Source organism: Bactrocera dorsalis, chromosome 1, assembly GCF_023373825.1.
Source record: "Bactrocera dorsalis isolate Fly_Bdor chromosome 1, ASM2337382v1, whole genome shotgun sequence".
NCBI classification, from domain to species: Eukaryota; Metazoa; Arthropoda; class Insecta; order Diptera; family Tephritidae; genus Bactrocera; species Bactrocera dorsalis.
This window is the reverse complement of record NC_064303.1, coordinates 64,659,739-64,674,114: the sequence shown is the minus strand read 5'-3', so window position 1 is coordinate 64,674,114 and position 14,376 is coordinate 64,659,739. Positions and strand designations below refer to the sequence as shown.

The following is a 14,376-nucleotide window of genomic DNA, read 5'->3' as shown; positions in this document are numbered from 1 at the left end:
TTCACCCCAAATGCGGCAATTTTGCTTATTTACGTAGCCATTCAACCAGAAATGAGCCTCATCGCTGAACAAAACACGCGCGCGAAACACATTTCGAACCGAACACTGATTTTGGTAATAAAATTCAATGATTTGCAAGCGTTGCTCGTTAGTAAGTCTATTCATGATGAAATGTCAAAGCATACTGAGCATCTTTCTCTTTGACACCATGTCTGAAATCCCACGTGATCTGTCAAATACTAATGCATGAAAATCCTAACCTCAAAAAAATCACCCGTTACTAACTAGTCTCTAGCGTTAGTCTCAAAATATTGTCTCAAATTTGTCATCTGTTAGTTAGCAGGTCACAAAACTAAAAAAAAACTCTTGTTTGCCATTTTGAATATACTGAATAGAGATCTTCATAGATATTAATCAATTGTCGTTTTTTTATATTTTGTAAGCAACTCAAACACGAAAACGTTAAAACTAAATAAATTTTACATAAATTTCGTAAATATTATGAAACAAAGTCAACATATGTTTTTATTTTTATTGGTAATTATGTTTTTTTAACTATGTTATAGAAAATTTTACATTTGTTATCGACATATTGATTTTCATTTAAGTGTAAAAACATTTCATATATATTTTTATTTTTATTGACAACTATGTTTTTTGACTTTGTTATAGAAAATTTAATATTTGTTATCGACTTATTTATTTTCATTCAATTTTAAAAATATCTCTGAATAATAAAACGTAATAGATTTTGTGACTGTCGCTTACAGAATAGCAGAATCGTCTCAAGTCTCAAAAATTTTCTTTAACTTAGAATCACAAATTTAGAGACTTGAGACTGTATCACAGTACAGAATCGCACGATTAATTTGTGCTTAATCTATTGGGGTACTCACATCGTGTCATAAAGCATCGTAAAATCATAACATCATAACTTTTTATGCTAGTGTAAAAATTTTGTGTTGGATTGCAAAATCCGTTTACGCAAAAACAACTCTGAATGCTATGTTTTCGGATCGTTATAACTTATAACTTTTTGAGACTATGTGCCCTATATTATTGTTATACTCACGCAATGTGAAACGGTAACGGTTCAACCAGGGATAATGGGATGCCCAACTTATTCTAGTGTGATAAGCGTTTTTTATAACATTTTCCATTGTGGCCAGATCGAACAAAATAAGAATTTTTGGGCATTTAAATTAAAATGCCCAATTGCACTTTCCACACCACCCAGGAGGTATGCAAAGCGGCGCGTTACCGAAGTTAGTTTTGGGTGCTCGGTTCCCCTTTAAGCCTATATCACCCATTAATAAATTTATTTACATAAATCAACAAAACGATAACAATAACAAGTGTATAACGAAAAAAAAAAACAAAACGATAAAATTCTACATATAACGATTAAAACAAAACAATAACAATTCATATAAAAAATATATAAAAATATCACAATAATATAACTATTTACATATATACAAATGCCTACATTTACATCCCAAATTTTAATTTTCCTTAAAAAAAATTGCTTTCTTATTTTAGAGCCTCTTTATCCTACCTGTTTACAAAATTTTTACTTTTTTTATTTTCTATCGTAACTTTAAGTTCGCTTATTGTAACCACTAAAAAATAAAAAAAATTGAAACCTATAGGTGTGAAACACACAAAATTTTACTTTTAAAATTAGGGACAGAAAGGTCTTTATTTAAAAATTTAGTTAAAAAATATATTCTAATTCTAATAAAAAGGGCTAAAACTATTTTTGGGTCACAATTATCGCAACACAAAAAGGGCCTAACATCTTTCATTTTATTAAAAAGAATATCTCCTAATCCTATTTTATGACAATTACTGTCTTCTAAAAATCTTGTTTCCAAAATTTTTACAAATGCAATAAAATCCTCAGGCGGCTTGACTAAGTTGCATTTGACTATTTGATTTTGATGCATGAAGATGAATTCGTCCGAAGGAATTTCATCTCCTAAATATGGTAAAAGCAGGGAACATGTGTGCAGTTTGAAAATTTTTAATTAGAAATAGCCGCAAAAGTAGCTAAACATATTTTCTTTCAAAAAATTAATTTCTAAACTACTGTCTAATGTAATTGATCTAACGAGGGAGTGTTCAGGCCGTGGTAAACCTTAAAAATCCTGCCAAGAAAGGTCATTCAATAGTGAATCATTACACACATTACGCAGAACATTATTACTATGTTCCGAAATTACTGTAGCATCAGGTTCTAAAGGCAGCTCACAGTTTCCTTTTGTTATGACGTTTACGTAACGTAAACCCCACGATTTCCTAAACAAACTAAAGAACATATAGGGCATTACTATAGAAATATGGTAAAAGCAGGGAACATGTGTGCAGTTTGAAAATTTTTAATTAGAAATAGCCGCAAAAGTAGCTAAACATATTTTCTTTCAAAAAATTAATTTCTAAACTACTGTCTAATGTAATTGATCTAACGAGGGAGTGTTCAGGCCGTGGTAAACCTTAAAAATCCTGCCAAGAAAGGTCATTCAATAGTGAATCATTACACACATTACGCAGAACATTATTACTATGTTCCGAAATTACTGTAGCATCAGGTTCTAAAGGCAGCTCACAGTTTCCTTTTGTTATGACGTTTACGTAACGTAAACCCCACGATTTCCTAAACAAACTAAAGAACATATAGGGCGTTACTATAGTACCTCCTCTGCTTCGAATCTGCCCAAAAAAATGTTCTAAACTGTCCTGACGTAGTCGTCTCGTCTTCAAGTACGGAAAACCTGAGTGTGACAAAAATCGCCACAATCGTGTTAATATTTAACACCCACCCCTTTAAAAAACTAAAATTATTAGTTGTAGTGTTGCTTTCAAAATCGTCTACGACGTGAATAGCTTTTAAAACTTGTTCTGCCTCATTTAAAAACTCTAACTGTTCAGGGGAACCTACAACATTTTTTTAGTGGGTACAACAGCCTCAACGAAACTGCTATTTAAAATATCAAATAATTTAATAAAAAACGAAACGAATTCCGCGGTATTAATAAAGCTCATACTATTCGAGCTTAAGGCTCCCTAGCTATATAGGGACAACATACCAGAAGCGACCGTATTACTCAATACTTGAGGTGCGAATTTAACCGTCATTTTTTGGAAGGTATTGGGATAAATATGAGCATCGGTTAATTTATGCGCACACCGATAACTCGACTTAGAGTCGGTTTCATAAAAATGAACAATATCCGACCAACTTACCCGACTATTTTTAAAGAAACCCGTATTTTTTAAATTTTGTAAACAGTTACGACTACTTTTTATCAAATGGGGTTTATCGTAAAAAAATACACCTCCTTGCCATTAACATTAAAAAAAGGCCGTGATGCTGAAACACCTAACAAATTAGCAAAATTCTGAAAATTGGTGCCCTGGTCGCAAACAAAATGGCAAGGAATTAGTCCTATATTTTGCAGTTGGGTAATAGCTTCAAGAATGTATTTCTTGAGGACATCCCCTTTGCAGGAACCTTTTACGAAAAAATAAGCAATGGGTGGGACCAAGGCTCTCCACCTATACCTTGCACCATTATAATCATTGCAGTAGTTGCAAATCTAGAAGTGCGATTTTCATCGCCATAATCCTCAACATCTATCACCCTATCGAATTTCCTATCATACTGCAAATGACATTTCATCACATGAAACCGACACGAACTTTTGTTCGAAAGTGAATCCCCTACTCCTGATCTCTAACGATTTTATGCTACTTTGGGTGCAACCTGGGAAACGGGGCAAGTCTGTAACAAAGTTTTCCAAAGTACTTTCGGATGGAAAATCTAATTGGTGCTTTAAGTGCCGATAAGCAACTGGCGATAGAAAAAATACACCCAAAGCTATCGTTTTCAAAAAATTGTACGGATTATTATTTATAAAACTACTTCTAATACAAGCACCTAACTGAGGAGGAACTTTACTACAAACTAAAAAAAGAGGGTCTGACTGTTCCCTAAATGAGCTATTTCTTAGCTGTTCCCTACATATTTCTAACTCTGCGGCCATTTCAACTAACTTGGCCTTTAAACTTCTATTTTCCTGCTCTGTTGATCTAACTTTATTTTCAAACCCCTATTCTCTTCCCTCAATTTCTTCATCCTTTCCGTACCTGCGGTCAGACCCCTACCTGTTTGCGCGGCCTTATCAAAATTAAAAGATACATTCTCCTCAAAAAATGGAAGAGGCTCTAAAATTCCATCTTCAATCTCATTTTCAATACTTGGAAAAAGCTGCCTCGATGCATTTTGTGCATTTGAGACAGCTTCTTCAACGTGGGGAGCAAAATCGTCTAGACCCAATAAAATTGTATTTTTTAATTCGGAATTTGGGTCGTCAAATGTAGGCTCAACTTTTAAATTTATATCGGGGACGGCCCCCGAACGCAATCGCTTTTCAAGGCGCATTTTTGCCGAAAAATGCCGCTCACAAGCAAAACTATGTTTAGGTGTTTCATCGGTTTCATCGGAAACACCTAAGCGGTTGAGCCAATATTTACGCCTATTAAAAGAAACAAAATAAAATATATAAAGGTAAAAATTTAATTATAAAATATGTATACTAATAATAATAATAATAGTGCAAAAAGTGTTTATTTAATGAATATTTAAAGTACGACTTTTTTATAACTATCATAAATATTCAATTATAAATCATTACTTTAAAATAATTTATTTAATTAATTAACGGCAATGGCAATAAATTGACAGTTACGCTCTGAACAAGTAGAGCTCGACAGACTGCAAGCGACATTTATTAAAATACACATGTTCTTAAGGATACAGTTATTGAAGCAGCTGCACGACTACATAACTGTGTCCTCAAGAACGTGTGTATTTCAATATTTGGCAGATGTCGTTTGCAGGCTGTCGCGCTCTACTTGTTCAGCACATCACATTTAAAAACACACGGAAATTCAATTTCATTGTTATTACTATTTTCATTGCAGAATCGAAACACTGAGTTTATCGAAATTTTTCACAAATTCGCAAACACTTTTTGCACTATATAATGTTTTTCACTCACCTTTCGAGGTCCGTTCCACTGTTTGGAAAACTAAATGTTATTCCTCCCTCGTTGCAGCCAACAATACACTTTCTCCAACTGCTGGTTGTTTTCGGCATTTTATCTGCAAAATAAATAAAAAAGTATTAAATAAATGCAAGTTTATTTAATAAAAGTTAAAATATACTCACATCTTTCAACTTACGTGCTGTTGCGCCTTCCCTATTCTTCGAACTAATGGCCGTTACAAATGGAGAAAAAAAATTAAAAATGTCTCCATTCGAATAATAATTTGGCGGGATTTTAATCTGGTCGTCCCTTTTTTCCAATTGCTAAACGTCAAAACCTCCCTAATCCAGTCAACTGTCAAAGTTTAGGTGGTTTTGACGTTTAGCAATTGTTCTCTCACTTCCAGTGAGAGAGGAGTTGGACATCTTATTATCTGACCTAAACGAGACAGACTTAGAACTATTATAAGCGATAAGAAAAAAAACTAATCTATGTAACTTGTACACGTGTTCATTGGCACACAAAATGTTGTTATGCGAAGGACCATAATATGCTATAACTAAGGGAAAAATTAAATTACAACACAAAAAATTTGGTACAAAGGATCACAGTATATAAACTTAATAGGATTATTTAATCCCATCGTAAAGTGTGAAAATGAGCGATTACAAAAATTATATTGAAAAATACTAAACGTGGAACGATTAGGTTAAAAAAAAACATTATATAAGCAAATTAAAGAAAGTAGAATTACTTTATTAATTGCACCTGATCCTATTTAGTACATACGAAAAAAAAGGATTTTTGTAGTTCTATTGGGCTTTACACCAAATATAGAAACATGTTTTCAAACATACAGTGCGTTCAAAAAAAACCTTTTCCTTTGTAAGGAAAAATGGAATTAGGAAATAATTATAAAAATTACATTGCACATCTCGTTATTAACTCGCCCAACTCGTATTTAAAACCTTGCAGTTTTTTTAATAGTTCATTTGGGGTTTTTAGCATGCTTTATTAAAAAAGCTGTTTCAAAAATTTTTGTGTACTTAGCACTACTTTATTAACACACTGTACTCCAGTTTAATGTCCAAAGTAAATGCAATCAATCTAGACTTTCCTGTGACTTCAACATAATGCTTTTCGATTTTGCAGTTGACTTTACACAGTTTGTATTGATTTGTATGAGTGCTGAAAATATTCCCCGTTTTGGAGCGTCGCAAATTGCAATATATAAAATGATCGATTACACCCAAACTTAGCCCTCCTTTATATGTTTTTCAAATGTATTTATTTACAATAGATTTTATTAGATTATTATTCCTGTGTTGTGAGCAAAACGTATATATTTACAAACCAAATTATTAAACTAGTTTTATTTACTTCAAATTAAATAATTAAATACAATAATTCCATGCGTTATGGTGCCCAGAATAATAAAACTCAGAATGTGTCATCATAATTTTCATTGAATCGGCGCGGTTCATGATAAACTGGTGTATAGAATTGTGTTTCGCTGTAGAATTTAACTCCATTATTTTAGATTTCTGTATCGTATTTTGTAATTGCTGATTCTGCATAGAAAGAGAGTAATAAAGGGAAACTGAAGATGTCAAAGCAGATGACGGTGCACAATTTTCGAGCATTGTAAAATTACATTGGAAACTGCAGTCATGTGGTTTAAATTCAAATTATCCGTTAATGTTGTTGTATTTAAACATACATTTGAGGACATGAAAGGAGTAATTTCTGTAGGTAAAAGTCTAGACTGTTCCAGATTTTCTTGCTCTTGACCAAATGGAGCCACGTTGTGAGAATTTTCATAAATACTACAATAATTCGTTATGTTCCTTTATTCTTCTAATTTATGTAACCGGTGCTGTGGGTTCATAAAGTGGTTATTAGTACAGCGGGATTTATTATTGCGAGAAGTTTTTCGTTGTGTAAGCGTAGTAGATGTATTGCGAATATGTCGGTTATTACAGAAAAGACGTCGTGCTTCAGTTGACTCCTTGGCCTCGGGATTTGGATGGTCATGTGTCCCTTTTGCTTGAAAAAATATAACATTACTGGCTCGACGCCAAAAATGGGTTACCGAATAACCACAATGGCCTTTACAAGGTTGTATTTCCAAACGTCCTAAGCAATTTCTGAAAAAATAATTTTAAAACATTTTTATTAGTAAAAGTTTTAAGATATGTAGTTATAATCAACCGTATCTTTTTAACTTTATGGACTACCTAAGAATATATAAGGGGTATTCGCTTGCTCTTGCAAAACCCTTGCACGGTGCAAGAATTGCATATATTTCCTCTTGGTGCACCGGCACAACAACAAACACTCGCAGAAAATTATTTGCAATGGCTGTAAAATATGACAGACCAAAACCCATGTATATTTGCGTGCAATATCACGCAAAAATATAATTGCAACCCTGTTTTAGCCGCCATTTTACATAAAGACATATTACGTTATTAAATTGTTGAGGAAGGTAAGTTTTAAATCGATTTTATAATTTCTATTTAAATTATAAAAACTTGTTACCGTTTTTTTTGTTAAAAATGTATGCAGAAGGTGCCCCAATTCACAATAGCCATGCACAATAAGTCATTCAAAATAAATTGACCAAAGAAGCTGTTCATATATCACTAGATTCTGCAATGGGTGCTCTCGTGTCCTTGTATATTTCGGTATAGTATTTTTACAATCTGCAATCTTGCAAGAGCATATGTATGTGATGCAAAGGCTTCACTTACCAAAATTCTTCAATAAGCTAACATATAGTACGAAATCCTTCTACACATTAGTGAATCGCTGTAGTTGCTCAAAAGGTAACTCTGGCAACTATAGATAGCATACAGTTCAGTTAGTCAGTCAAGTCGCGTTATTCATATCAAACACATCTCATGTGCAACATTTCTCAACAATTTACAAATTACGAGTAATAAATAAATAGATTTTTTAGTGGAACGATTTTAAATAAGAAAATGAAAAGTTAACACAACAAATATTTATTTCAGCATTCATTGCAACTCCCAAAATCGATCGACATTATTCCTGATCAATAAATAATAATGAAAATAAAGAATCATCCACTTCAATATATTGTAAATTCTGCTGACCACTCAACATTCCCTAAACTCTGCCGTTAAGAACGATATGCCGCGGCCGTTGAACCACAGCTAGTTTAGGTTATTTTTAAGGAACTATGTTCAGTTACATTTCTTAACTCAATAAAGCAAAACTTAACTGGCGACCGAGCAGGGACCAACGAGGCTAGAAAAACTTAAAAGTTGAACTTCGTTGGGCATCGGTGGATTGCAAGTCTTGTAAGGCAAGCCCGCAGGACACCTTCTACTTCAGAGTTAGTTGCAGGAAAATTATTAAAATCATATATTTCTAAAAAGGGCGTAAAGCGATAATAAAATAATAACCCCTACTTTTGCAAAAATTAACTAAACGAAGTTTTGTACGCAAAAGTAGTATACTTTACTTTTAAACGAAATAGAATTACAAGAAGGCCACAAAATATTTCAAAACAATAATATAACAACTCTATCGAATAAATGTTAGAGTTCGCATTGTAAAAATTCCAGAATTAGAAGCAACCAATTATCAAAATCTACTAATAAAACCAGTTGTAACAAATAAACTAATAGTTCACTTAGAAACAGATGAAATATTTTTGTCCGAAAATTGTTTGTTAAAAGTACCAAACAACTGTAAAATATCCAACAATATGAAAATTAAAAAAATATATATAGCCATTAAGTTAAGAGAATCAAAATGTATTTCTAAATTAGTTGAGGGCAAAGAATCGCTGTGTGATTTCAGTTATGCGGACCATATCCCGGAAATCGAGAGATTGACAACAGCTTAAGGGGTTAGGTGGGCTTCAGAGGCTAAAAATAAGCGTATTTTCATCATTTTTTTTTATTATATACGAATATCGAAGGTACATATTTAAAGACTATTTTGTGAAATTTTCATGTAAAAATTCTGAAAACTCAGCCATTGACAACTCATCTCCCGTGACGTCTCAAAAAAAGTGATCTTGCCGTGGACGTCATAACCAGGGCCAACTATTTTAAGCCTGTGCTTATAATTGCTTATTTTGCATATTTAGAGTTTCCAAGCTTATTTTTGAGTTTCCAAGCTTATTTTTGATGATCATGCTTATTTTGCATATTTGTTAAACTTTAAACACATTCGACGCGATTCAACACATTCATGTTTCTCTCGCAGAGGCTTCGAATGTATTTAAGCCTTTACTTTATTTGACGAAATGTGGTAACTCAACCACTATTTTTTCCGCGCTGACAGCTGTGAACTACATTTTTATCTTTTCTTGTTATGAGCGTGTGAAACCAGTTTTGAGTGGTGTACTATTTTTTATAAGTATATTCCTTTAATATGCTAATTTTACTTTTTTAAAGGTATTCAGTACAACAGAGTATTATTTGCGGTTACGGACGCGGCGGCGTACATGTTAGCAACTATGAAGGCTATGAAGACGTTGTTGTTGGTTTAAGGCACCGTCTCGACGCCGTCAATTCAGGGCAGACTTTCCAGAGTTGAAACTACCCCCACAACCTTGTATAACTAGGAGGGGTACATGGATTGATGCGGCTGAATATTATTGCGATCATTTATATGACGTAGATTCAGCAATTAATAAACTCAGCAATGACGACTCAGACGTTATTCGTCGAACTAAGGAAATATTAAAAAATAAGAACCTGAAAAATGAACTTATTTTTATCAAATCAAACTTTGCTTGCCTTTGTGCAGGGATTGAAATGCTGCAAACAAAAGGCCTATCTTTGCAAGAAGGTATTGACGTCATGGAAGTTGTAAATCAATCATTAACACAAATCGAGGATAAACGCTTTTTTGCAAAAATTTAATGCAGTTCTAAAAAGAAACGAAGGCTACACGTCTTTATGCAAAATTAAAAGAATTATTTTCAATAACTCGAAGGAAAATGATAACTTCATCGATTCTTTAACACCGTTGGAAGTTGATAATTTTAAATACTGACCAGTGACTTCAGTGGACGTTGAAAGATCTTTTTCCGTTTACACCACATTGTTAAATGAAAAACGACGATCGCTTTTATTTGAAAATTTAAAGCAACATTTAATTGTGCTTTGCAATTTTTCTCTCTTTAATAACAATGAAAATTAAAACATATAAAACAAATTTTGTTGATTAATTGAATATTTTTTTTATTGAGCACATTTGCGAGCATATTTCAGCCTATTTAATGCATATCTAAGCGCTTAAAACTGCATTTTTTGTGCATATTTTGGTTGGCCCTGGTCATAAATCATAATTGGATTGTCTAAAATCAAAAAACCAAAAATATTTCGTTAGTACATGCATAAATCTCTTTATTGAACGAAGGAAAAAAAGTGATATTGAAATTTGAATTTTTGACAGACTTAGAAAAAAATAACACATTTTTTGGTTAAATTTTCGCCATATTTTGGCTCAAAAAAATGATTTATTATAAAAAAAAATGATCGTTCATTAAGTAAATAATGTTATTTCAAAGATGTGTGCAAAATTTGAGCCAAATCGGTTTATAACTTTTCGAAAAATCGTGTCCACCGACTTAAAAAATAGAGTTCTGAGATAAATACGTTTAAAGTTTTGACGCTGCGCTGACGTGGCCTAATGGGCGGAACTTCCGAAGGATATATCTCCTAGAATTTTACTCGAATCAATTTGAAATTTTAGGAGAATATTCTAAACATATTGGACTATTTAATAACACAAAAATAAATCGATTTTTTTTTTAAATTTTCAAACCTACCTAACCCCTTAATCCTACTTAACAACTTTAACGGCAGTCTAATACAAAATAATATAACCCGTCATCTCGTACACTATTGGAATGAGAACATAGCCATAAATAATAAACAATTCAGCTACAAGGAGAAAACTATATTAGAACCCGGAGCACCACTCATCCAAATAACCACAATAGAATTGGAGCGTCTTCAAATACTATCATTGGAATCCCTACATGCACTCAACAAAAAAAAAAAAGGAAACTTGGACCAAATAAATACAGGGCCCGAATCGCGGCATTCGTGATCGAGCGAGCTATTGTATCGAAACAAATTTCGTGACGTTTCAAGTAGCCGGATCGCCGCACATACGAAGCGAATCTAAATTAGCTCACTCTAACAGTCCTGGCCTCTCTACAAATGGCATTTACGAAGTGTCAAATTGTGAAATCAAAACAAAGAAAGTTGTTGAAGCCGTGCTATATTTTTTTATAAAGGTGAAATACTATTGTTTTTCTCAAAAGTGATGCATCCAATAATTTTTTTATATTCGTCTTCGGAATCTGAGGAAGCAAGTCATAAGGAACCGAATGCGAGACAAAAGCAATCCCTTGGCAATGCCGGAGGCAGCGTAAGGAATTAGAATTGTGTACAAATTAATTTCAATTGCCTACATGTTTATATTTACAGCTTCAGGAAACGGCCATAAGCTTTTCGACAGGCTCTTTTTCAGGGTGGAGTTGCCAAAAGTTCTTACTTCTCCCAGGCCTTCTACCGCAACATCCATGCCGGTAGCCTGAAGCTGTTGCTCCTCTGCTGTTGTTAGGTACTTTTCTTCGTAAGGACCACCACCAGTTCGCTGCTTCGACGCTTTGTTGAAAGACAACTTCTTTTTGACGTTGTGCTTTTGATCAGCAAATACCTAAGTGTACATGTATAAAGAAAATAACATTTGTGTTAGTAAATTTGTTAAGGCACTTATCAAAAGAGGAAATGCATGGAGATCTACGTACTTTCCACCAAGACTTAGCATCCTTCATTGGTAGACCGGCCGCATTAAGCAGGACCGCCAAGGAGTCCCACAATTTATTGGCAGTAGCTTTGCCCTGACCACAATTCGGCAACATATTTTTGGCCAAATCTTGATGCCGAAGCATGTATTCGGCCATTAAATTTTTTTGTCTCATGTTGATTTTATTAACATTTGTCCTAAAAAAATGATTCTATTTATAAAATAGTCAATAACATAAACGTTAACTTACATTTTATTTGATTTTTTCTGAGTAGACTCACGACGTTTGAAAACTTTTGAATTAACGATTGCAAATTATCAATCGAATGACATTTCGTTAGGTTCGTTTGAATTACAACTCGTTATCGAATGACAGAATGTCAAATTTCGAACGAGTGTACTCGATAACGAGTGCCGCAATCCGAAAACTGGAAATTTCGAACAATTTTACTCGTTCACGAATGCCGCGATTCGGGCCCAGATTCCTCGCACAAAATTTATTTTCTTTGTTTATTCTCCCTTGCTCTTCTACAGTGGATCATTCACAATGCGTAACAGGCTGTCAAAATTACTTAAAGAAAAAATGTATTACGTGAGATCTGGATACGTACCTCATAGCTTAGTATCCAGCTCTCAAGAAATGTAAATACTTCATATAAAAAAACGCTTAAGAAACGGTCAAGAAACTTTCCTGCGATAAATTTACTTGTGCTAGTATGCAGCTTTAAAGGAATCTAGTACAAATTTTTACTTTTTTTCAATAAAATTCGAATATGGAAAACCTGGTTTTGCGAAGAAACAGCAAATCAACAATGGTTTCTTGAAGGAAATTCACAGTAATCGTTAAATTCGTCCTAATTTCGTTAAAATCATTATTATGGAGTATATTTCATTTTGAAATGTTGTATAAAACTTACCAATCATCAACAACATTCCTTAAATCGCAAGGAAAATATTTATGTTACTACACACATACATACATACATTTACGCACAAAGTGTATTTTCTTTGTTTATTCTCTCTTGCTCTTCTAATGTGGATAATTCACAATGCGTAACTTCTTCTTCTTATTAATTGCCGTAGACACCGCTTACGCGATTATAGCCGAGTTAACAACTGCGCGCCAGTCGTTTCTTCTTTTCGCCACGTGGCACCAATTGGATATTGCAAGCGAAGCCAGGCCCTTCTCCACTTGGTCCTTCCAATGGAGTGGAGGTCTTCCCCTTCTTCTGCTTCCCCTGGCGGGTACTGCGTCGAATACTTTCAGAGCTGGAGTGTTTTCGTCCATCCGGACAACCGCCGCTGTCTTTTAATTCGCTGAACTATGTCAATGTCGTCGTATATCTCGTACAGCTCATCGTTCCATCGAATGCGATGTTCGCCGTGGCCAACGCGCAAAGGACCATAAATCTTTCGCAGAACTTTTCTCTCGAAAACTCGCAACGTCGACTCATCGGTTGTTGTCATCGTCCAAGCCTCTGCACCATATAGCAGGACGGGAATTATGAGCGACTTATAGAGTTTGGCTTTTGTTCGTCGAGAGAGGACTTTACTTTTAAATTGCCTACTCAGTCCGAAGTAGCACCTGTTGGCAAGAGTAATCCTGCGTTGGATTTCCAGGCTGACATTGTTGGTGGTGTTAATACGGGTTCCTCAATAGACGAAATTATCTACAACTTCAAAGTTATGACTGTCGACAGTGACGTGAGAGCCAAGTCGCGAGTGCGACGACTGTTCGTTTGATGACAGGAGATATTTTGTCTTGCCCTCGTTCACTGCCAGACCCATTTGCTTTGCCTCCTTATTCAGTCTGGAGAAAGCAGAAGCATGGTGAATATCTGGACGGTTGTTGATTTGCCAGGTCTAAAGCCACACTGATAAGGTCTATTCAGTTTGTTGACGGTGGGCTTTAATCTTTCACACAATACGCTCGATAGAACCTTATATGCGATGTTGAGGAGGCTAATCCTACGGTAGTTGGCGCAGATTGTGGGGTCTCCTTTTTTATGGATTGGGCATAGCACAGTTAAATTCCAATCGTTGAACATGCTTTCGTCCGACCATATCTTACAAAGAAGCTGATGCATGATCATTATCAGTTCTTCGCCGCCGTGTTTGAATAGATCGGACGGCAATCCATCGGCTCCCGCTGCTTTGTTGTTTTTCAGACGGGTAATTGCTATTCGAACTTCTTCATAGTCGGGTAATGGAACGTCTGCTCCATCGTCATCGATTGGGGAATCGGGTTCGCCTTCTCCTGGTGTTATGCGTTCACTGCCATTCAGCAGGCTAAAGAAGTGTTCCCTCCATAATCTAAGTATGCTCTGGGCATCGGTGGCTAGATCACCTTTGGGGGTTCTACAAGAGTATGGAGAATTAATAATAATAAAGTTAGAAAAAAAGAAGCTAAATAAAATTATCAATTTACTTTTGTATAGTTACTGAAAGAGAAACTCTTCTATATCGGCTATGACATCAAGATTTAAGAGCGATTAACGTTGGAAACCCCTATGCTTATTAT

At 34.5% G+C, this 14,376-nt stretch overlaps 1 protein-coding gene across 6 annotated transcripts in view; it reads right to left on the bottom strand.

The window, feature by feature from the left end:
- Positions 1–6,337: 6,337 nt before the first annotated feature.
- LOC105224118 (protoheme IX farnesyltransferase, mitochondrial) overlaps positions 6,338–14,376 on the bottom strand; it is a 91,399-nt gene continuing 83,360 nt past the window's right edge. For 2 of the 6 annotated variants that reach the window (XM_049445897.1, XM_049445900.1), the window contains one exon: positions 6,338–7,198. In XM_049445897.1, the coding sequence (XP_049301854.1) occupies positions 7,188–7,198 (11 nt within the window). In that variant the 3' untranslated portion in view covers positions 6,338–7,187. The other 4 variants (XM_049445898.1, XM_049445899.1, XR_007421165.1 and 1 more) reach the window with 4 other exon arrangements.